We start from the raw sequence: 24,367 nt of genomic DNA, 5'->3' as shown, positions 1-24,367 counted from the left end.
AGGGCTCGGGCTGAGAAGGTGGCTCAATGGTAGAGCGCTTGCCTTGCATGCATGAGGCCTGGGTTCGATTCCTCAGCACCACATAAGCAGAAAAAAAGCCAGAAGTGGTGCTCAAGTGGTAGAGCACTAGCCTTGAGCTGAAGAACTAAGGGGCAGCGCCCAGGCCCAGAGTTCAGGCCCCAGGACCAGACTCAAAAAAAAAAAAAAAAAGAATATTCAGGGCTCATACCAGTGATCCTACCTAGTCAGGAGTCTGAGAACTGAGGATCACCGTTCAAAGCCAACTTGGGCAGGGCAGGAAAGTCTATTAGTCTCTTATCTCCATTTAACCACAAAAAGCTAAATGTCAAGCTTGTAGTTCAAGTGGTGGAGTGATAGCCATTAGCACAAAAGCTCAGGGACAGCCCCCAGACCCAGAGTTCAAGACCTGGCACCAGTAAACTATAAAAAGGAATATATATCATATATATATATATATATATCATATATATATGAATGATAGTAGTGGAGCATGGGCACTGTCCTTAGTTTATTTGCTCAAAGCTACCACTCCATCACTTGAGCCACAACTCCACTTCTGCTTTGTGGTGGTTAATTGAAGATAGTAGTTTCACAAACTCGCCTGCCCAAGCTAGCTTTGAACTAAGATCCTCAAATCTCAACCAACCTGAGTAGTTAAGATCATAGATGTGATTCATCAATGCCCGGAGAGAATCATTTATTTTCATACAAATATGCTAACATTATACGCAATTAGTCAAAGTTTACAGTATTTAAAATAAGAGTACTAAAAACATTTGGAGAAATTCCTTAGGGAAAACAAAAACAAACAAAAATCCCCCAACTATCTCTGGCAAAAAAAAAAAAAATGTTTCATTATTCCCTTTATCACAAGAACACTTATTCATTTGTTGTCCAGGGCCAGGGGGCTACTGTGAATCTGTGTGCGTATTTAGGGAACACAGATGCTCTGGGTCGCTTGGTCTCTTAGTTTAAACAGAACTCCTTCATTTCAACAAACACTTTCCAACCTCTGGGTCCCACCTGCTCCTTACCTTCCTCCTGGCTTTGATGCGCTTATAGACATAGTCAGAGAAGGGGCTGCAGGGGATGAAGCGGCCAGCTCCCTGGGTCACATGCAGATTGCCGTCTTCCATCATGATCTTGCCCTGGCAGATGACCACCAAGGGTGCCCCACGCAGCTCCATGCCTTCAAAGATGTTGTACTCTGCAGCCTAGAGATGGGGCAGAGGACAACGCCACGGTGGGTAAAGGAAGGGGAGAACAAAGGCATTTATTTCCTGCTGTGTTTGGGACCCTGCCTCCGATGATCAGATAAGCCAGGGAAAGCTCTAGGTGAGTCTGTTGCCTTCCGGAAGGGAGGAGACAGCAGGAGACTGCCACTGGCTAACTGAAGAATGGACTTCTGGCAAAGAAAAATGCAAGTCTGCAAGTGGAAGTGGGTTTCCCTGCCAGCGAGGTTCTAGATGCTGTGTATGAAGTCTGGTGTGGAGTGGGTGCAAAGAGGCGTAGCGTGGCCCTTTGCAATCACTAGCTCAACTTTTTATACCATGATGAGATGGGATGGCTGACCAATGGTGATTACCGACACATAGGATTTCTCCCCATCTCCTTTATTTATTCAGTAAAGGAGAGACATTTTTTGCAAAAAGACTCTATCAAGTTTGGAGTTAAGGTATTTGGGTTAACTAGCTTCACCATGGACTGACTGCATGAAATCTTTAATCCTTTACATTTAGAAAATGGGAATAATAATAACAGTGTCTATTGGCGGGAGGCTGTTATAAGATTTGGTGAATTAAAAGCACAATGCTCGGCCTGGCCTGGGTGGGCTCATCTCAGTCATCCTAACTACTTCAAGAGGCTGAGATTTGGAGGATCATGGTTCAAGGCTAGCCAAGGCAGAAGAGGATGTTAGATTCCATTTTGAAAATATCTGGCAAAAAACTGTGCTGGAAGCCTGGGTCAAGTGGCAGAGCACCAGCCAATCAAATAAATCAAGCTAGCGGGAGCACAGGGCTTGATAGGTAAATGCTTTATAAACAAATACCAACTCTTTACTAACAAATATTAAGTATGTTATATAAGCATTGGGCTTTGGTTTTTAATCTACATGAACAGAAACACATGACAACAATACTAATTCTTTCCTTAGTCTCTAAACAAGAAGCCTGTCTAAGCCTCCTTAGTACTGCTAACACACAGGATTTGGGGGAGCCTCACAGATCCCCCCCCCAATCTTGGTCAGAGGAGGAAGAGCTGAGCCATTGTGCTGACCCACCTATCCTGGACATCAAGAGCAAGAAATACAGTTTATGTTTTAAGCCACTAAGATCCAGGATGGATTACGATTGCAACTTGAACAAGTCTAACTGATAGCATACCATGTACACACACTCCTGACCTAGCTCTGGGCATGAATTCCTATCAGCAGCCCAGGCCTTACCGACTGGTGGTTCTTGGCAGAGACGATTTTCACAGCATCTGGATCCCAGATGACCAGGTCACTGTCAGAGCCCACAGATATCCGGCCCTTACGAGGATACAAGTTAAAGATCTTGGCAGCATTTGTGCTTGTCACAGCCACAAACTGGTTTTCATCCATTTTCCCTGTGGCCTATAGAAATACACAAAGCATATAACTATATCTGACTCTATCTCTATATTCCCTGTATCTATTGACACTGGGCTTCCAAGCTCAGAAGAAGATGAGCTCAAAGACCGGAAAGAACTGAGGGCCCATATAAATAAAGGTGAGCATGCAGGCTGGGTAGTCAGACACAAGGCTTCAGGTAAAAGGTACTGTCCTGGAGTATGTGTTTTCTTCTGAGCATGCACATTTTTACTCATTTATTCATTATCCCACAAGGAATTAGGGAGTTTACAGTAAAAAAAAATGTGATTGTGATCCCAGTCTTTCGATACACGTGTGTACTTGAAATATGCTGTATCTGCATCAGAATAGTTAAGATGCTCATCCTTGAGTAGTAGAATTACGAGAATTCCCTCCACTTGGGATTGAAGTTTAAATGTAGAGTCTTCTGCTTGCTAGGAATGTGCTTTATTACTTGAGCTATGTCCATCCACCCTCTTTGCATTCATTATTTTTCCAAATAGGGTCTTTTTGCCTGGGCAATCCTTGATTGTAATCTTCCTGTTTATACTTCCTGCATGCATGGCTGGGCTGAAAGCTGAGTCATCATACCCAGCTTTTCATTAGTTGAGATAGAGTCTCGTGAAGGTTTTGCTCATGCTGGCCTTGAACCATGATCCTCTTCATCTCAGTCTCCCAAGTAGTTGGGATTAAAGTTGTGAGCCATTGTGCCTTGCTAGAGGCCATTTCATCTGTTTGTTTGTTCTGTTTTCATACATGCACTTGCGTGAGGTTTCCAAGTGTTCTTTATGAAGCAAGCAGTATGTTGGCAACTTAATGAATGATACACCTGTACCTCTCTCAGGATGGGGTTGTGTTCTAAGAAGTGTCGGTAGTGATTTCATTATTGTTTGCTCGCTCATGAAGCGGGCTAGCACAAAGGAAGACAGCTCTCATATCCCTCAGTAATATAATTTTCTGGGACCACCTATGGGATCCATCACTGCGTGTAATTATGCAATTATGTAATTCTCAAGCATGAGTGCCTAATATTATTGCTAATAATTTCAGATAGTGTCAGGATACATAAACCTACTGATAAATACAGAACAGTGTAGAAAAGACAAGCTATTTGAGAGACAAATATATATATATATATATATATATATATATATATATGCTTTCTGTGATCTCAATACGAATGGCTTGAGCACAGGAAAGACTAAAGTTAAAAGCAAGCCTGCGCTTACTGGGAGAAAAGAAATTCAGTGAATCACACTGCATAGATGAATAGGGCATTAGTTTACATATATTCTCTTTGGTCCTGAATATGGGGAAGTGATCAACTGAATAAATCATGAGTTGGTTACTAAAATCTTTGGGAGAGTCTCCATTTAAGTGTCTGTTTCTTTCCTCAGAAGACACTGATGGACAGGCTCCTGGGTTGCACCTGTAATGCAGGGAATCACTAGGGTGTAGCATGACTCTTGGCACAGACTTGTTGCTTACCTTTTTTTTAAAAAATGTAAATATGTAAACATTTTTTGTCAGATCACAAAAATCTGTTGCCCATAAACTACTTTGTGAAGAAAATAAGCTGCTGTCAGTTCATTTGGCAAACACATATTAGACAGCATATTCATGCTTTCCATTTTCAAAGGAAGTCATAAAACTCTCCAAACAACAACAAAAAAATAAAGAATTAATTCATTGGTATTTTAAATCCAGTCATTCATAGAGTCGGTTGGAAAAGTTTTATGACTGCTTCTTGGTTCTTAACCTTGGAATACTTCTTCCAGTTCTACATATCTGACTTGGTGACTAGAAGGCAAGTTCCCAAACCTGTTGAGTCACCTGCCTCTGCACCTCTCACTGCAGGTGTGAAATCTCCCCTGCATCTAGATTGTCCTCACCAGAACACCTGGGGAGCAGAGCCCTGGCTTGGTTGGTGCAAGAGGCTTGGATCTAGCCGAGGCTATCCTCCCATCACGTCCCCTACCCCCTGCCCCCACCTTACCACAGCCTTGTCCCAGATGACAGACATTCGCTCCTCGACCCCGTTGGTGCCCTCAGGAATGGCTGTGAAGTTGTCTTTCCCAATGGCTTTCTGGGCAGTGCTAAAGGTGCAGTGGGCACTGCCAGAGAGCTGCAGATCCCCACTGGAAAAGGAGAAAGTGCTATGTGAGCAGAATTGATGGGTGCCGTCCATCAGGGGGCAGTATTCATGTCTTGTGTGAGAGTTTGGAGTCAGACTACCACATTTCCACATCTTCCTCTACAGACCCTTACTATGAGCTGGGTATGTTTCTTCCCTTTCTGAGTTCAGTTACCTCATCCTGAAAGTGAGGGGGTGAGATTAAATCATCTCTTAGTACCACAATAAATAGAACTTAAACGACTGATGGCCTGATTCACATGCCCAGAGACATGTCATCATGTCTCTAGTTACATGTCATCTAGCTACATGTCATCATGACCAATGATTTCAACGTAGGCAAATAACTCTTTGACCTTCAGTTGCTTCCTCTGTAAAATGACATTAATAGGGTTAAGAGTTCCTCTCTTGTAAAATTGCTAATGAGAAGCAAAGGAACAAGAGGACTGGCATAGCACATGACAAGTACCAAATACCTTGACCACTACTAACATTATTGCTGTATAATCATTTGAAACGGGATGGAGAAGATTGAGGTTTCTGCACACAAGACTGCAGGAGAATTTCACACTGTGGCTTCTAGTCCAGCTGAGAGCTGGGGCTATTCCAGCCCCCATCAGCTGGCTTCAAGACACTTCCACAAAACACCTGGTGCTTGGCTTCCTGCACCAACCTGGCCAGCAAGGAGTTGATGTAGTCAGGAGTGGTGGGGTCAGGGCTCAGAGGTGGGGATGTCACAAATGCAGCTGCTTTAGCCCAGTTCTTGCTCCAGTAATGGGTTCCATCTATTCCCAGGCTGGCAGTGATGGGTTCGCCAAAGACCACATTCCCTGAATAGAGTAGGGAAGAGCATTAGGTTTGCAATCAAGCATAGACTGCTCAGAGCCTACCATATTTGATCAAAGCAACGCTTAGACTCTTGAGTGAGACAGGCAAATCCATATTCCCTCTCTTTTTCTAGGCTTCTGCTTTTTTCTCTGCTAACTGTAAACAATTGGGCATTCTCTAGATAAGAAGAATCTCAGTTGTAAGATACAACACGGACCCTCAAATGTTGAGACAAACCAAAATTTCATGCAGAATAAAATAAAATAAAAATTAAGTATGGATATAGGTTTGTCCTCATTGCAGAAATACTAAAAGGTTAACAGGATACATCCTAGAATTCATGAAACAAGGGAAAGTCTGCTTCTCAGGCCTGTGAAATGAAGAGTTGCACAGGTGAAAGGTGTGGCACATGGAAGATGCTAAGTAAATACTGATTTTACCTCCTGCTTTGTCCACCATAAGACCTCAAAGCCCAGAATGTGACCACACCACTGGCAATGGCCAGATCTTCTCTGCTGCTTCAAGAATAAGCTTTGGTCCCACAAAGTCAAACCCATTTCTGTGGATCAGAAGCTCTCACGAGCTTTTTTTGATCACGTTCATTGCTTCTCAACCTAAGGCAAGAAGTGACTTGGTTCAAGGGTTTAATTGAGGATGATTGAGGAAGGATGCTGGGAAAGACAGTACACGGATCTACATTTTATTATGCGTCTCAGTGAATAAGACATAGGGGTTCGGAAAGTAAAATGAGCCTCAAAGGGAGATACAATGTAGTCAAGATGTGAAATGTGTCTTTCTGCTTGGAATGTTTCTTGCTTTTTCCCAGAGAAAGACCATCCATGAGGCCTTGACTGACTTCCATCTTGGCAGCCAGTTTTCCATGACAGAATAACAGCGCCACAGCTCTACTAGCTCTTTGTCAGGGAATCAAGAGCCAGAGGGCTAAGGGGACTGAAGAGTTCTCCATGAAGTTTGAATAAGACCAGCATACAACGGAAGCAGCCCCTCCTTATTGGTCCCCAGGTCATCCCAAGGATGGGGCCTGGTAGGATTCAGCCATTGGCTGAAGGCATAGCATGACAGTATGAGCATGGTGGCCATAGCTAGAATGCTCTCTGGGTCTTGCTAATGGCTCACACCCAGTGGAGCAGCTCTGCCAGGACAGTTGTGGTATACTATTTGGAGGGAAAGGCAGTCTTTCTGAAAGCAAGGTGGGATTCAGAATCTTCCAGCTAGAAAGACAGTCCAGAAGATTCCACTCCTGTAGAAAAAGAGTCACTCACACACCCAAGATTCTATAGGAGGGTTTGGCAGATGAACCCCCTCATTGTGGTTTTTCCACTAGCAGATGACCACAGTGGCAGCCGCCATATGACTAACCTGGCACGCCCTCTTCCATAACCAAACATGGCCCATGTCTCAGGCTTCTCAGCCACAGTCTTTATAAACTCAGTTTCACAACCAAGTCCATTTGCCATTGAAGACAAGACCCACAAATAGATAAGAGAGCTTTGAAATGTGAAGAAAGTTCAACCCAAGTCAAGTAACTGAAGCCCGTGTGAACACCAGTGAAGAAAGCAGCAGAAGGAAGAAGACAGAGGTACAGAGCCCTGGGCCAGAAAGGCCATGGTGGTAGACAACCTTGAGAGGTCAGTGTGACTCTGCCCCTGCATTCTGCTCTTCATTCTAGACAGAGGACACCATGCCCTGGGCAGGCGATAGTCTAGGCACAGGGCCCCAGCCCTGGGGGCTTGAGCTTGAGCCTTGGGGAAAGGGGTGTTCTATTTATCCATCAAGTCTTCCACCAAGAACTGAGGACAGCAGGTGGCCTCTGGTGTCTGTTCTTGTCACGTTCACACGGAACAGCAAGTTGTCAGGGTGGAAAGAGAGCCAGGAAAGCAAGAAGAATGACACTGGCTTGATACCACTGATAAAACCCCTCAACCTAGCTATGCCACAGACACCCATAACCAATCACTTACTTTGGTTTGCTTGTTTAAGCCAACCTGAGTTGGCCTTGGACTTATGTATAATCTTGACTATTTACAAAACCCAGATAATGCAAACTAATGTGCAGATTGAAATGAGAAAGTGAGACCCGTGAGATCCAAAGAAATGATTGAATCCATGCCATGTTATACACTCTACTTCACCTTCCTGAGCTGAGCCTGTACACTTACACACATGGTGGGAAAAGCCTCAGAGCCTTTGGTATGAACTGAGATTTCCTAAAGAGCAGGGCAATAAAACTGAATAGGTACTATTTCTATGACCAGAGATAGCCAAGGGGCCATGCCATTCATCAGGGGCTGGGAGACTGGGAATACAAATCACCTTTTTTCCTGGCTTGAGAGATGAGATCAGCTGCACTCTTGCTCATGACTTTTGTGATGTAGAGTGGACAGTTGGTTTGGCTGGCGATGGTGATGGCTCGGAACACAGCCTCGGCTTCCAGCTGTAGAAACAAATTTCCACGAGTGAATAGAAGTACGAACCCCTCACCTTTGCCTTTCCTGGCCTCTACAAACGGTGAAAAAAAATCCACCTGGTGCGTATGCAGTTAGATGGCCATGACCCCATTTCAAACCCACCATTGCTGGGTCACTCAGCTTCTCAGGGCCGCTGGCCTCTCCGGTAAAAAGAGAGATAAGAGAAGTCCAGTGAAGGGCTGTCAGAGCAATGGCTGACACACTTGTGATGCTGACTTGCTGTCAGCCGAGTGTTCCCTTACACTCTCATCCTGTGGGTCTCACCATGGCTGTGTGCCTCTGCTCTCCAACTTGCTCAGGGAAGATTCTATAGGAACCAAAATCATGGTGACACTGGGTCCAGGAAAAGCAGTCAAGCATAATGGCTCCTCAAATCCTGCCCTGTACAGCTCATGGTCAGGCATGGGTTAATTCTGGGAAACATTTTATTTTTGTCAGTCATGGGGCCTGAACTCTGGGCCTGGGCGCTGTCCCTCAGCTCTTCAGCTCAAGGCGAGCACTCTACCACTTGAGCCACAGCCCCACTTCTGGTTTTTTGGTGGCTTATTGGAGATAAGAGTCTCAAGAACTTTTCCTGCCCAGGCTGAATGAAGCACAATCCTCAGATCTCAGCCTCCTGAGTAGCTAGGATTACAGGCGTGAGCCACTGGTGCCCAGCTGGGAGACATTTTTATAAGAACTGTTCCCAGGCTTCTCTCTGTCTCTCTGTCTCTGTCTCTCTCTCTCTCTGTCTCTTTCTCTGTCTCTCTCTCTCTCTTTCTTTCTTTCTCTTTTTATTGATCTATCTATCTATTATTGTGTGTGTATGTGTGTGTGTGCTGGTCCTGGGCTTGAAATCAGGGCCTGGGTGCTGTCCTTGAGCTTTTTTGCGCAGGGCTAGCTCTCTAGCACTTGAGCCATAGCTCTACTTCTGACTTTTGTTGGTAATTCATTGGAGATAAGAATCTTAGGGACTTTGGTGCCCAGGCTGGCTTCAAATCTTGATCTTTAGATCTCAGCTTCCTAAGTTGTTAGGATTATAGGCAGGAGCCACTGGTGCCTGGCTGAATATTACTTTTTTTAGACATCTATTCATCTCACTCTAGTGTAGAATTTATGCTTTGAAATATGTAACTGATCCCGTTGCACTGAGTAAGAAGCAATGAGATTTCCCTTATTTTATTAAAAAGTAGGATTGTAGAGTCTCAGGCTGCCTCAGTTAGACTGAGTCTGTGTCCTGGTTCTGTTACTTATAAGTTGGGTTAAGTTCTGTTATTGATAAGTAAGGTATGTTACACAATCTTCCTGATTCCTTGTATGTAAAATGTGTGTGTTTGTGTGTGTGTGTGCACCTTGTGCACTTATGCACATGAAAGAGAGAGAGGAGTGGGAAAGTGGATGGGGAGGGAGAAAAAGAGAGAGGGAAAGAGAAAGGGAGAGGGAGAAAGGAAGGAAGGAGAACGAGAAGAGAAGAAGGGAAGGAGGGAGAGAAAATGGAAGGGGAAGGGAGTGAAGAAGTGAGAAAGGGAAGAAGGGAGGGAGCAATCAGAATCGGACAGCTTGGGCAGTTGTAAGCATTCAATGAGTTAATCCTCTTTTTTTTTTTTTTTTTGTCGGTCGTGGGGCTTGAACTCTGGGCCTGGGCGCTGCCCCTCAGCTCTTCAGCTCAAGGCGAGCACTCTACCACTTGAGCTACAGCGCCACTTCGGGTTTTCTGGTGGTTTATTGGAGATAGGAGTCTCAAGGTCTCTCCTGCCCGGGCTGGCTTTGAACTGCGATCCTCAGATCTCGGCCTCCTGAGTAGCTAGGATTACAGGCGTGAGCCACCAACGCCAGGCTGAGTTAATCCTCTTAAGCAAGCAGTTAGCCCACTCCTTGGACAAGGCCATATCCTGTGAAGGGTGGCTCTTGGCTTGTCTGTTTCAGTCTCTGGCCAGTGTGAGCCTGTTACTAACCACAGCCTGAGTTAGTCCAATTCAGTCTGGAGCAGAGACAATGGCATTTTTCCACACAATCAGCACCAGTTCCTCTCTGTATGGATATGACTTTCTGGTAAGCCTGTGCAGCCCAACACTTCCAAATGTACCCAAAATAACTTGCAGATGTCTGGTAGATATAGCACGCAAGCCAGCCACTGCTGCAGTGGACATGGCTCAGCTGACAGACACAAGGAATTTGCCCCGCTGGTGTCCCTAGGACTTTATCCATGTAGACTCAGGCCTGGAGGCCCCTGGGTGCAGGTGAACCCAGCTGCCCCATAAAGCACCCAGATGGCAGAACCTGGAGCAGATGCTCTATGCCTTGGACTCCGCTGTCTGAACAGCATATGTGGGAAGAAAAGCCTCTGGTTCACTGGAAGATGGTGGCTTCCCCTTTTCCCTTCACACCTTTGCTGACCACTTCAGCTTCCCCATGAGCTCAGTCCTGGCCCCTTGGATCTCATTCTGTCCCACACAGTAGGTTTTTCCACACTTTGACTATCTTTAGAAGGTTACACCACCCTCCACTTTTACCCCCAAAGGACTTTGCAGGGTTGTAGAGATTTGCAGGCCCAGAAGCTTTTAACTAAAAAGGAGATAGGAACTGGGGGAAGGTTTGAGGTGATGAGGGTAGAGAAAAGTTGAGAAAACAAAAAACAAACCAAAGAACAAAAATAGATTTTGCTCTGAAATCCCCTGGCTGCTTGTGAGGAGCCTAGTTTTGCCAGCACATCTCTCCAGTGACCATATTTATAGCTTCACAAACAGTGCTGACAGCTCTGCTCTGCTCACACTGCTTAAGGATTTGTCAATCCTTCAAGCATAGCCGGTCAGTGGTCTAAAGTCTCTGAACTTCAGAGCTGGGATCTGATCTCAAGGCCTTGTACTTGCTAGGCAGACACTCTACCCTTGTGCCATGCCTCCAGCCCCAGATTCCAGTGATTGTTGATCCTATACAGTAGTGTTCACTACCTTGGGTGGCAGCAATGGTAAGGGAGATCATATGTGCAATTAGCATGATGAAAGGAGTAAGTGTGCCACAGAAAGAGACCTGGTATTATTATTATTGTTGTTGTTGTCATTGTTGTTGTTATTAGACAGCTATGGGGCTTAAACTCAGGGTCTAGGTGCTATTTCTGAGTTCTTTTGCTTTAGGCTAGCACTCTACCACTTTGAGCCACTGCTCTACTTTTCTGGTGGTTAAGTGGAGATAAGAGTCTCACAGACTTTCCTGCTTAGGCTGGCTTTGAACTGCAATTCTCAGAATCTCAACCTTGTGAGTAACTAGGATTATAGATGTGAGCCACCAGAGCACAGGGGGACCTGGTATTATTAAGGAAACAGAATGCCACTCGCATTTATAGATTAAATCAAATGGCGGGAAAAACATCACAGAAAAAAAAGAGAGCTTCTGATGAATATACAATGTGTTAGATCTTTGTGAGAGGAATACTTTTGTCTATTCTTGTTGTATTTTCATTTTTTAAGGTTCTGAAAAGATGGACAATGGGATATAGTCTCTTCTAGTTCTAAGCTTTTATTCTATTTGTTGTAACGTTGAAATGATGGATAGAAACTGGATTCGCTTTGCTGACACAAAGGCCGGGTTTCACTACAAGTGTCAGTCTTTGGCTTCTCTCCCAGAGCCAATTGGGAGAGCCATATGGGCACCAATTGCCAGCTCTGTGCCCGATGCCAGCAGGCTAAGTTGCTGACATCCCGGACATGGCATCAGCCGAACCACCTTTCATTGCTTCATTAGCTGCTAAACACAGATATGCATCATTACTCATGTACATGTGCGAAACTGGAAACCCTTGCCATGACCATCACCTTGCCTACCAATACTAATTTTATCACCTATCTACTTGCCCAAGATTGTGTAAGACTCAAAACAGAGCACGACATAAAGAGGAGGAATGTCTCCATGATTCACAGTGATTATGAAAGGAATTACAAATGTGTCCCTCCTACTGAAAAAAATCTGTGAAGTGCCCTTCCCTCCTATGCTTTCCTTAGAGAGATCAGGGACTGGGAAGGTCAGAAGTAAGTATCTCCTTTATATTCCTCTTCAATTGTCTCAAAGGCCTTTAAGCAAATACTGACCAGAAGTGATCTTCGAAATAAATGGTACAGCAGTGCCCTCTAGCATTCTTAGGTTCTCAGCCCCTTTCAGGAGTGTTTATTCATACCTGGTGTTTGCATGTGGCTTGGGGAAGTGAGCCAAAATAGACATATTTCAAAAGTAACTTGAGTCAGTGGCACGCCATAGCTAGTTGGCCAGGATTCTGAAAAGCAGATTCTATCCGAAGATGTTAATAAACCAGCAGTTCCCATGATCAGGGTTTTGCTCTCCTGACCTCCCCCTTGCCCTCTACAACACACCTCTCCCCCTGCAACTCACCTCCTCTGGTCTACTCAGCACATGGCCCTCTGGGCCAGTTATTCCCATTTCCAACATCCGGGATTGCTCCTAGAAAGAAAGCAAAATAGAAAATTTCCTTAAGTAAGCTTAGCCAAGGCCTACTTGTTGAGTAGATATATTAGTTCTCTATTTGGTGATGTGATGAAGGGTACAATCTTGACTAAAAGAAGAAGAAAAAAGATGCTGCTTTCCTTTTATTAAAAGAAACACCATCCAAGTATTGAGTTGTGTATGTGTATGTGTGTGTGTGAGCAATCACATATGTGCACATATGCATAGTGTGCATCAGTACTTGAGCTTATACTCAGGACACTTTCACTTAGTTTGTTCCTACAAGGTTGTGGTACTCTATCACTTGAGCCATATGACCTCTTCTGGCTTTTTGCTGCTTAGAGATAAATGAGTCTCATGAACTTTTCTGCCCAGGATGGTTTCGAACTGTGTTCCTCAGATCTCAGCCTCCTGAATAGCCAGGATTACAATGTCTGGTTCCAATATCCATTTAGTGATGAGCATCCACTTTATGACTATATGACCTATCAAAAGTTATATCAGGTCATTTATTTTTCATTTCTTCCAGCTAACTCTGAAAATACAGTTGTTTAGCTTGTACTTCAACCCATCTACTCCACAACATGCTCTGAATGTCTACATCACACCAGACTCTGGGCTAAACACTTGAATTAAAGCAATATGCCTCTGACCCCAGGGAGCTCATAGTTAGTGCCAGGTCCCCCAAAGTTTGGTCTGCCTGAACTGTTTTAGTAGCAAAGCAGATTTCTAGCTCTATTCTGGCCTACCAAATTAGAAAAAATAAGAGATTACCTTGTAGCACTCTACATTTCAATAAGTCTCTCTGGATTTTTAGGCTTTTAACCTATACAGCTTTTGAATTAAATTGGTGAATTAAATAATGCCTCTCAACAGCATTCCCTGAGTTAGTGTTTGGCCAAAGTCTATTGGAGAAGAACAGTCTGCCTCTTGTGCTTGTTGATAATTTCCTTAGACTTCTTTACTACTTTCAGAAGAAGCAGGAGGCTGGGCAGTGAGCACACACAGGGGTTAGCTGGCACTGGCAGACAGCCTAAAGCATCATAGCTACAAATTTCCTGGCATTCACCCTGACGTGTCTTAAGACAAATTGTTAAATCTCTGCTCCAGCTAGCCCAGTCCAGTGACCTGGGAACACAGGAAAGAAGAGGAATGAAACAAATCTGATTCATTTTACAACTAGGATGTGAAGCATAAAAGTATTCGTACCACCTGAAAAAGAAGACTCTTTAGGGATTTTGTTGTTTGATATTTGATATTTCAGATTTCTAAAAAAGGAGGACAGGGCTGGGAAGGTGGCTCAGTGGTAGAGTGTTTGCCTTGCATGCATGAGGCCCTGGGTTCAATTCCTCAGCACCACATACGCAGAAAAAGCCACAAGTGGCTCTGTGGCTCAAGTGGTAGAGCACTAGCCTTGAGCTGAAGAGCTGAGGGACAGCGCCCAGGCCCAGAGTTCGGGCCCATGACTGACAAAAAAAAAAAAAAAGAAAGTGAAAAGGTACATACTTGAAGAAAGTAAAAACACACAAAAAAGAGAGGCTGGTTTTTCAACCAAAGCACCTGCATTTTTTATTCTTACCATCCCCAATGCAATGAAACACGAGCTCAATAAAATCTCCTCCAAACTCGACGAATGTCCACTCTTCATTGCGTCAGTCTCTCCAAGGGCTGACATTTACGACTAAAGAATTTTCTGTCTTAAACAACATGCTCCTCTATCCTGTCTGCTTGTGCCAGGGTAATGCACAGGTCAAAGCTAGCTCAAGCAGTGGTCTCCAAACACATTTGACAGAAATCCATTTTGCAAATACACTTTTCTGAACTCTACTACTGAACTAGGGAATCAGAAGCTCTTTGGGAAAACCTGGTGACTCCAATGCACTACACATTTTCTTCGAACATCTGTGGCTCTAAGAGGGTCCCACAGCTGTAAGATCATCTGCCAGTGCTCACTGACACCACCTATGCTGGGCATTCTGAGACACTCATCAGAGCAACAATGATGTCACAGTTACGAGTCATAGCCCAATCAGGGCTTGCTTCACACATCTTTTTTGACTTTTCTCTTGAAGGGCTGGCCCATCACAGGTGTTCCATAGTTGTTTAAATGAATGTGAAAGATGCTGGACACTCAATGAAAATTGGCCTGGCTTGTAACCAGAGGAAATGTCTTCTTTTTGCTTTTGAGTCCAAAGTGCAGAGTACAGCAGCTGCCTTCATTTAGATGATGTGATACAATCTTTCAGCTCAAGCTGTGTTTAATAAACACACCAAGAAACTCATCCAAATGGAAACATGCCTTTATCCTTTCCTTGACTGAGAACAGATCTTCCCAAGGTAGCCAGAAAGAATGGGGGTGGAAGGGAAAGAGAGAAGCATCTGGACTAAGGAGCCACAGGGGAAAGGATCTGGGAAGAAGCACTAAGAGCTGAAACTCTGGGTCCATAAGGAACAGGGAGCTTTCTTTCCAGGGCAGCGGCTGATTGAACACTTGGAGGAGGGGTGGGATGACAGTTCTAACAAGAGCAGGGTGCCTTCCCCTGGGAGCTGGCCACTGGGCCCTCCATGGAACAAAGGTTTCATGATGTCTGAGTGTGGGAGAAGTGACATGGAAGAAGGTGTGACAGGGGTTTGACTAAGTATCCTTCTTGTTTTTAAGTGAGAGAAAACGGCATACACTTAGCTGACTTCCTGCACTCACCAGACAATATTCAGAGTCTGAAATCACAACAGCTGGAGTCTTGCATGGATGGGGAGTCCGGGAGGCCTTGCTAGGGGGCATGATCAGTCTAAAGGAGGAAGGGGTTCCAGATACACTGCTTTTGGGTAAAGGTGTCCACCAAGGGACATCATCTGAGGGCTAAGTTCTGCTTCTCCCCATTGTTTGCTTTGATCCCTGGACATCTCATCCCTCTGAACCTTGATGTTTCTCATCTATAAAATGGGAAGTATAATGACATCAATTTGTATGTGTGTGTGTGTGTGTGTGTGTGTGTGTGTGTACTGGAAGTTGAACTCACAGCTGTAGTGCTTATACTTTAGCTGTTTCACTCAAGGCTAGCACTACACCATTTGAGCCACACCTCTATTTCTGTTTTTTTTTGGGGGGGGAATCTGGTCGTGGGGCCTGAACTCTGGGCCTGGGCACTGTCCCTCAGCTCTTCAGCTCAAGGCTAGCGCTCTACCACTTGAGCCACAGTGCCACTGCCAGCTTTTTTTCTTTTTGCTTATGTGGTACTGAGGAATCGAACCCAGGGCCTCAGGCATGCAAGGCAAGTGCTCTACCACGGAGCCACCTTCCCAGCCCCTATTTCTGGTTTTTCTTTTTCTTGTTTGGTAATTATTTAGAGGTTAACTCTCAATTGCAATCCTTAGATCACAGCCTCCTGAGTAGCTACAAATACAGGCATGAGCTACTGGCATCTGGCTTCATACTGGCATCTTGAAAGGGTTGGAAGAAGACTCAAAGAACATATGCTAGAGTATTTGATAGTGTCTATCCCAGACTAGTAAGTGCTCACCAATGATCCTCATTATTAGGAGGCTGAGTTGAGGGTCAGCCTATATGGTGTTCCCACACCCCCACTTGACCCTTGTCATCAAGTCCTGGGTACCTTCTGATGGAAGGCACAGCATAGGCATGTGTGAGATATGATATGCATCCCTCTGGGCCCACATAAACAGCATAGTGCCTGGTACAAAATGCTCAGGGTACACTCCTTGAAGGAAGGTGTGATGGAGATCATTGTACTATCTCTACTGATAGTCTCCTTGCTGACTGTGTCTAAGATAAGCAAAATCCTGCCAAAGATACATCTGAACATCTATTCCATAAAGTATCCTGGGAGATTTCTGCTTGCTTACAAAGGGTCAGTTCGGGCCTCACTTTATCACTTCCTTCACATTTTCAACACCATTTCTAGGAAACCAGTGGGATGTCTAATCCCCACAAGACTTTTGGTCTTTATTATCTAAGGCTATAAGTTCTGCAGCCCTGGATCAGATTTCTGGCTTCTGAGAAATGCTGCCTTAGGGTTTTGGTTTAGAACAGAAATGTCACGTAGGACATTCTTCCATTGTGAGATCTCATTTAGAAGCCACCTCTTCTGGGATATTCTTTGTGATTTTCCAGGATGGCCAGACCTCTTTGTGTTTCATAGGATCTCGTAGCTTTCCCTTTACTGCATCCTATGTTCCTCTTCCCCTGACTCATGGGGTTCTTTAGGGGAGATTCAGTGTTTAACAAAGTACTCATGACAGTGATGCATATATTAAGAGCTCAAGAGACAGTAAGGGAATGACACAGCAGTGAGGGAGAGACCCAGCCCTGTGCAGACAGCACACTGAGGGGTACTACCTGGGCAATGATATCCCCATTCTCAGCATGGACTTGAGCAATGGCTCCCAGTTCTCCCAGGCAGGTGAAGACCTCATAGAGCTGAAATAGAAATGAATCTTTGTCACCTTCACAGTCCCTCTTAGGCACCTCCCCTAAAGACTAAATACCAAAGCCAAGTGGAATAATAAACCAGATGAAATCAGAGACGAGGGCTGAAATACAGACCCAAAGATGCATGTCCAAAAGAGAGTGTGGTCCAAAGAAACTCTAGGAGATTCTGTTTGTGTAAAGAACTTGGCATATCTCCTAGACAGGATGATGGTGTACAGTGGCCCAACCCCTGGCTTCTGCCTCAGACATACATTTTTCATATAACCTTTTCCCATGATCTAAGACACTGCGTCAGAATCTCAACAAGTGATCCAGGACGCCATGACTGACTGGCTAAGGCTAACACCCATATCTCTGAACCGTTCAAGGCAGGTCTCCCTTACCTCCAAACCAAGAAGCATGGGAATTTAAATTCCTTTGCTAACTTGAGATTTATCTTCAACAAAAACATGTCATCATGATCCAAAGAGAGAGTGTGAGGCGATCTGGAACCATCACCCCACGTAACGGCAGAGCACCCTACTCTCTCACTAAACTTACATGGGATTTGGCACTTGTTCAGTAGATGGAGATACAGGTATGACCTTCCTCTTATCCTCTGCCAGCTGCAGCTGGCCAGAAACTCTATCTCCTTGTCTGCCTTGCATGGGCTCCCTGCCCACTACCTCATTAACGGTGCAGTGTGAAAAGCAAAGGCTCAGGGATGCAGTCGGGCCCAGCAATTCTCCCACAGCAGCCACAGGGGCTCATGTTACAAGGGCCAAGGTCATTCACAAGAGGAAACCCATCCAGATATCCCAAACCCCACAACAAATGGACTGTTACCTCTGTGTTGGACACTTGATACAGATCCTTATAGGCCATGTACACCATGAAGGAGTTAACTCCTGCAAGACAGGAAAGGAAGGGAAACAGAAGAAAAATAACATTACCACTCCATACTCCATCTTTGCTATCACTTTCATTACCCCGCAGGATGGCTGTCAGTGAAAAACAGAAATTTCCAAGTCCCTAACTGGGCACAGGATTGTGCCTATTGATGTCCTACATGATCAACAGTTCCTAAGTGAAGTGATGTTATCACGCAGTGAGCTCTTCTCACCTCCCAGAAGACCTGGTCACCCTGGCACAGTGTTTGTGTGGATACACTGGGGACTGCGCCGCCCCGATCTGCCACAAGCTACAGTGAGCTTGGGATACTTACCCTCCCCAGGCATTGATGTCCGTGGCTGGAAAATGGAACAATAGTGATTCCCCACTTCATAGAGTGGTTGTGACCACTGGATGAAGGGACATCATAAAGCAGGGCTGTTAGAACCTTAGGTGACTGACATGTTTCCATCTCCCAGTTGGGGTTATTTCACTATTTGATGACTGTCTGCTCTTCTACACTATACTTGTGCAGGGTCACTCTCTTAAAGGCAAAAGAAGGCAATAAAACTAAGCTTCCCTTCCTACTTTCCATTCCTCCCTTCCCTCCCTCCCTCCCTCCTTTCCCTCCTTCCTCTCTCTCTTTCTCTTTCTTTCTTTCTCTCTCTCTTTCTTTCTTTCTTTTTTGCTTTCTTTTCTTTCAGCAGGACTAAGTGTTTGAACTGAAGAACCTTGACTTCCCTTGGCTTGCTTGCTTGGCTGGTGCTCTACCACTTAAGCCATGCCTCCAGCCCTGAGGATAGAGTCTCATGGACATTTTCTTCCCTAGGCTGATATAAAACTGCTGCTATCCTCCAGATCACACCCCCTTGAAATGCAAGGATTACAGGTGTGTGTCATCGGGGCTCAGCTAAAAGTACGAATTAAAAAAAAAATTATTTTTTCCAATCCTGGGGCTTGAACTCAGGGTTTGGGCCCTGACCCTGAGCTTCTTTTGCTCAAGGCTAGCACTCTACCACTTGAGCCACAGCATCACTTCTGGTTTTTTCTGTTATGTGGTACTGAGGAATCAAACCCAGGGCTTCAGGCATGCTAGGCAAGCGCTCTACCACTAAGCCACATTCCCAGACCAAAAAGTAGGATTTTTAGGGGCTGGGAAGGTGGCTCAATGGTAGACCACTTGCCTTGCATGCATGCCTGAGGCCCTGGGCTCAATTCTTCAGCACCACATAAGCAAAAAGAAAAAAGCCGGAAGTGGCGCTGTGGCTCAAGTGGTAGAGCGCTAGCCTTGAGCTGAAGAGCTGAGGGACAGCGCACAGGCCCAGAGTTCAGGCCCCAAGACCGGACCCAAAAAAAAAAAAAAGTAGGATTTTTATAAACTGTGTCTGTATTCCAGGAAAGGGAAACATGTTTTTGTTTTTTTCTGTTGTTGTTGTTGTTATCATTCTTCTTGTCGTTGGTGGTGGTAGTGTTTGTTTTTGCTATGGGTTTTTGTTTTTTAAGGGGTGTTGTAAGGGATGGAGGAAGGATGAACAAATGTTATTCAGTATCCACTATATGGAAAATGACCTGTGTAACTTGTAGCCAGGGATGGGAGAGGGAAATAACTGCACTAGGGGTGTGGTTCACACAGTAGAGCACCTGCCTATCAAGCAAGAGCCCCAACCTCACTACTGACAAAAAAAAATGTTTCAGAGACTCAGCAGATTCTGACATCTTTTTTGTCACTGAATCTGTATTTTTGACTACATATATCATCATTATAGTAAATAAACTATCTTTCCTCTCATTCTCTAGCATTTGTTCAGTTTAACTTTAGTCCAAAGTCATATTTGGGCATATTAACCCAGCAATCTTTTTTATGATTTTTGTAATAAAAGGGCACCAAGCTCTACATGCTGTTTAAAGAATGCTTCTTCCATTTAAATAAAATTATTCTGCTTATACTTAAATACCTAAACCATCAGGGTTTATGAGAATAGAGCTATTTAATTTTCACCCAAAATAAATAGGTGGGACCGGGGAATGGAATCATTTTGAGGAAAAGAAGACAATTTTGGTCTCCAACCATTAGAGCCGTCTCAGCCCACAATGTTCCAGGCCAGAAGTGCATTATAATTTGAAACCATTTCTACCCAGAGTGAGTGGTTCAACTCAGGGCAGTTTCCCCCCACTTCTTCCCAAAAGCCTCTTTGTCATCCCTGGAATGACCCAGGCTCTACGTGGCTGTGAAAGCAATTCAATTTTCCACCCCATTTGAGATGTCCCCAGTAAAAGGAGATACAGAAGAGAGGAATCTTATCTCATATTCCAGGTGAGCAATGATCAGTCAGGACTCGTGGGGTATGGAAAGCCAAACACATCCTGCGGGGGACCAGCCTTTCCCCTGCGGCCCAGGCACTCACTGCTGGGCAGATTCCCCAAGCATTTAGTCTAGACTGCTAGATAACAGCTCTTTTCATCTGTGACATTCATTCTGCTGCTCTTCTTGGGACAGCTTCCTTTTACCTGAGACACCCAACAGACTCAGTCCCCAGGGCCCATTACAGTGTAGAGCACAGGGTACAAATATTGCATGCATAAGGAAAGAGGGGGTATGGGCTAAGAGAGTATGTGATTGGAACAAAGAAAGGGCTAGAGAACAGGCAAATCTAAGAAGATAATGAGGCAGAAATCATGCTCTTAGCAAGAGGCCTCTACCCCATAAAGTCACTCATTTTCACATGCTGATCTGCAGGCCTGGGTACCAATACACCTTTGCTCCTGGGAATATCTGAGTCTTTGCTAAGGATGCCTTTTGTTATGAAAAGAAACAGTAATGGTTTGATTTCAGAAGTAAGAAAGTCAGGAATTAGACATTTCTAATCTCATGTTGCCAGCCACATCACTGTACCTATGAAAAGTTAACTTTTCCTAACCTAAGCTTCTTCCTCTGTCAAATGGGCCGTACTGTGCACCAGCAAAATACACTAGCGTTGGACAGATCTGCTGCCAAGTGACTCTGCTTGGGCTTATTCTGACCCTCCGAGTCTCATCTGCATAGTATGACTAACCATTGCTGTCTCCTGAGGATCCTGTAAGAAGGCAGTCAGTCTGCATAAATGAAGTGCCTGGAATGAAATGGAACCCCTAACACTTCAAGTTTCAGACTATACGCCAGGGGAAATGATTCAAGCTGGACGTGGTGACTCACACTTGCAATCTCAGCCATGGGAGACTGAGGCTTGGAAGATCATGAGTTGGAAACTAGCGTGGGCTCCACATTTTGACCCTGTCTCAGAAACAAAACCAAGAAAGAAACAAAAACAGGTCGGGGGAGGGGAAGCTGAAAGGGGAGCTGATGGTGTGGTGGACAGGCAAGGAGAAACAAGGTTGGGGGAGGCAGATGCTCACCTTTGTCCTTGATGAGGCTCTGCACTTCCTGCTTGACGCTGTCATTCCAGTGGGTGATGTCCACGTGCAAGGCGTAGTCGCAGCAGCTCTTGCTGTCAGCCCACTCGCGCCACTTCTCATAGGCTTCGGTCAGGCTGGACTCAGGCTCGGGTACCACGTGATCAACTGCAGGGCAGAGGCAGAGATGGATGACTGAGACACGGCTTCATTCCCCTACCCAGACCTGCTCCTGCTTGCTTGGCTATGGCTGCACACTCTCTGTGTTCTGAGCAGGAAATTAAACCTAGAAAGTGTTTCTGGTCGCTGACGGGCACTGAGGATTTACATGTCCTCTCGGCTGTGGGATTTGGGACACATCACTGGTTTCTCTAAGCCTCAGTTCCCTCTCCTAAAAGCAGGTGCCAAGCAGGGTGTGATCTGTTGGCTGCAAGATTCATGAGGGAATGTACATAGAAAGCTGTCCCTGATGGCTGGCATACAGTCTGTGCACAGAAGTTGTCAGCCATCAGTGACCTGGTAGGGCTGAGTCACTGCTTATGGTAATAGTTGGTCTCTCTTCCCAAGGAGGAAAAAGCAGTTTATAGCTATGCCAGGCAGAGGAGACTGGAGTTCTACTGCATAATGATTCAGAAAAAGCTGACACCAGGTAACTGAATCTGACACCCAGGACAAAGATTTCAGTGCCATGTGAGCTTTCTGGCAAGAATCGGGTTGCTCTAAGGCCTAAACGTATTGTGTCTCTTGTTACTGAGGATAATATTTAAAAAATAATCACATCTATAGTTAGGAATCATAAAGCAAAAGTTACCCTCCTATAGTGCTTTCTAAATAGCTAAGACAAAACATGAGTTGAGGTGACTTACCTGAGAAAAACTTTGAAATTTATATTAAAAACATTAACGGTTCATGTCTATAAACCTAGCTGCTCAGGTGGCTGAAACCTGGAGGATCGTGATTCAAAGTCAGCTTGGGTATAAAGTCTGTGAAACTCCATTTCCCAAATAACCTGCAAAATGTCACACTAGCCAGGCACTGGTGGCTCATGCCTGTAATCCTAGCTACTCAGGAGGCTGAGATCTGAGGGTCATGGTTCCAAGACAGCCCAGGCAGAAAAGTCCATGAGACTCTTATTTACAATTAACCCCCAGAAAACTGGAATTGACTCTGTGGCTCAAAGTGGTAGAGCATTAGCCTATGGTGCTAGAGCTCAAGAACAGGGCCCAGGCCTTGAGTGCAAGCTCTACAACAACAACAAAAATCAGACTACAGACAGACAAGTTTTCACCAGCTCAAGCAGTACAGTGCCAGTTAAGAAAACAAGTATGGAGTCCTTAGTTCAAACTCCTATACCAGTAGAAAAACAAACAAAAACATGTTCCATACCTAACTCAATAATAACAGAGAAATTGGTTAAATATGTAAGCTGTGATGTCTTCATAAAACAATGACTAAATAACCAGGTGCCAATGGCTCACACCTATAATCCTAACTCAGGAGGCTGAGATATGAGGACTAGCAGTTTGCAGCCAGCCTAGGCAGCAAAGTCCACTTGAGGTGTGACTCAAGTGACAGCGTGCTAGCCTTGAGTGACAAAGCTAACGAGAATGCCCTCACTCTGAGTTCAAGTCTCAGTATTGGAACAAACACAAACAAACAAAAACAATCACTAGGAATCTGTTTGGAAGGTGGTAAGATAAAAATAAATCAGAGAAAAGATATCCATGGCATATAGTTTAGTAAAACATTAAGCTAACAAAGAGAACAAATATTATAATCCTTCTTCAAGATGGAAAAATATCAGTGATGTGAGACTGCAAGGCTTCACTTCTTTTTGAGTATCTGGGATTCTTAAATTATATGCCAAGGACACAAACACTACTGTGACCCCTTCTTGTCACTGGATCTCTGCTTTCTCCTGCTCAACCCACAACACCAAGCATAGCATGCATCTCAAGGAATCTATACCCATCCCAGATGGCAACCAGCCCAGCCAAGGTCATTGATTTCCTCAGCTTCTTTCTGTCAAGGACACCTCAAGTGCACCTATGGGAATGCAAACACAGGAGGCCACAGAACAAAATGGCAGCTGTTGAGAAGTCAGCTGTCTTCCTTCTATCAGCTGGAGAAAAGCTTTGGCTTCCCCGGACTATACCTTTCAAGGCCTTCATACAGTTTACCAGGCCTTTTGTAGCCACCTACCTGAAGCTTAAATCCTGGTAATGCTCCAGTCAAAAGGAAAGACAAGACAGGGATTATATGGCCCAGGCTTTTCTCTCTTTGTCTCTTTCTTAATGTGTGTGTGTGTGTGTATGTGTGTGTTGTGTGTGTGTGTTAAATAAACAGTGCTCTAACTAACCAAGCTTGAGGCCAGAGTTGGACTAAGACTCAATCCATTGAGATTCCTCCAGGACTGAAAAGACTGCTCTGGAATGCTAATGGGTCAGAAATCCAACTGCATGCAACATCTTACGTTTCTCTGGAATTACAAGTTACCAGAAACAAAACAAAAGTTAAAAAAAAATTAAGAACAAACCACTCTCACAGATTGCCTAATCTTCAAGATACAAATTGGTCAAAATACAGGGCAAACCAAATAGCACCAATTTACATTAGCCCCACTAATTTCCTAAGGACCACAAGCCTCCATTATTATCCTCTGTGACTTTTTGTTTCTCTCTTGGCTGCTTTCCTGGCTACAAGCCTTGTGGATGTCCTCCATGCAGCTGCCAGGAGCGATCCACTTCCTCAGAACCACCTGCTTTTTCAGAGATCTTATCAGAAAGATGAGAGAAGTATACAAGGTAACACTGACACCACTGAGGTTGGCAGGGTGGTCATGCACTCTGTGCATCAGGGGTGTGTAAGGCCTGAGGACTTACTGATCATGGTAGTGCCACCCGCGAGGGCAGCCTTTGTGCCCTGGAAGAAGTCATCCACTGTGGTCATCCCCTTGTAGGGCATCTGGAAATGAGTGTGCACATCAATGCCTCCAGGGATCACCATCTTCCCATTGGCCTCTATGGTCTTCACGCCTCCAGGGACAATCAGGTTGTCTCCAATTTGCCTGGTGAGACAATGAAAGAGCTGACAATCAGAAAGAATAACTTCACGGACAAATATAGTATTATAAGGGT

At 44.8% G+C, this 24,367-nt stretch overlaps 1 protein-coding gene across 1 annotated transcript in view; it reads right to left on the bottom strand.

Moving 5' to 3' along the window:
- Dpysl3 (dihydropyrimidinase-like 3) overlaps positions 1-24,367 on the bottom strand; it is a 115,752-nt gene that overhangs the window by 9,620 nt on the left and 81,765 nt on the right. The window contains exons 3-12 of the mRNA XM_013025580.1: positions 24,113-24,297; positions 21,234-21,398; positions 17,796-17,857; positions 16,878-16,958; positions 12,449-12,517; positions 7,932-8,052; positions 5,443-5,599; positions 4,632-4,773; positions 2,468-2,638; positions 1,056-1,235 (exon numbers count right to left, since the gene is read on the bottom strand). Coding sequence (XP_012881034.1) covers positions 1,056-1,235; positions 2,468-2,638; positions 4,632-4,773; positions 5,443-5,599; positions 7,932-8,052; positions 12,449-12,517; positions 16,878-16,958; positions 17,796-17,857; positions 21,234-21,398; positions 24,113-24,297 — 1,333 coding nt within the window. The remainder of the gene's footprint in view (positions 1-1,055; positions 1,236-2,467; positions 2,639-4,631; positions 4,774-5,442; positions 5,600-7,931; positions 8,053-12,448; positions 12,518-16,877; positions 16,959-17,795; positions 17,858-21,233; positions 21,399-24,112; positions 24,298-24,367) is intronic.

Source organism: Dipodomys ordii, unplaced genomic scaffold, assembly GCF_000151885.1.
Source record: "Dipodomys ordii isolate 6190 unplaced genomic scaffold, Dord_2.0 Scaffold85, whole genome shotgun sequence".
Classification (NCBI taxonomy): domain Eukaryota; kingdom Metazoa; phylum Chordata; class Mammalia; order Rodentia; family Heteromyidae; genus Dipodomys; species Dipodomys ordii.
The sequence above is the reverse complement of the archived record's forward strand: the minus strand, read 5'-3'. Positions and strand labels throughout refer to the sequence as shown.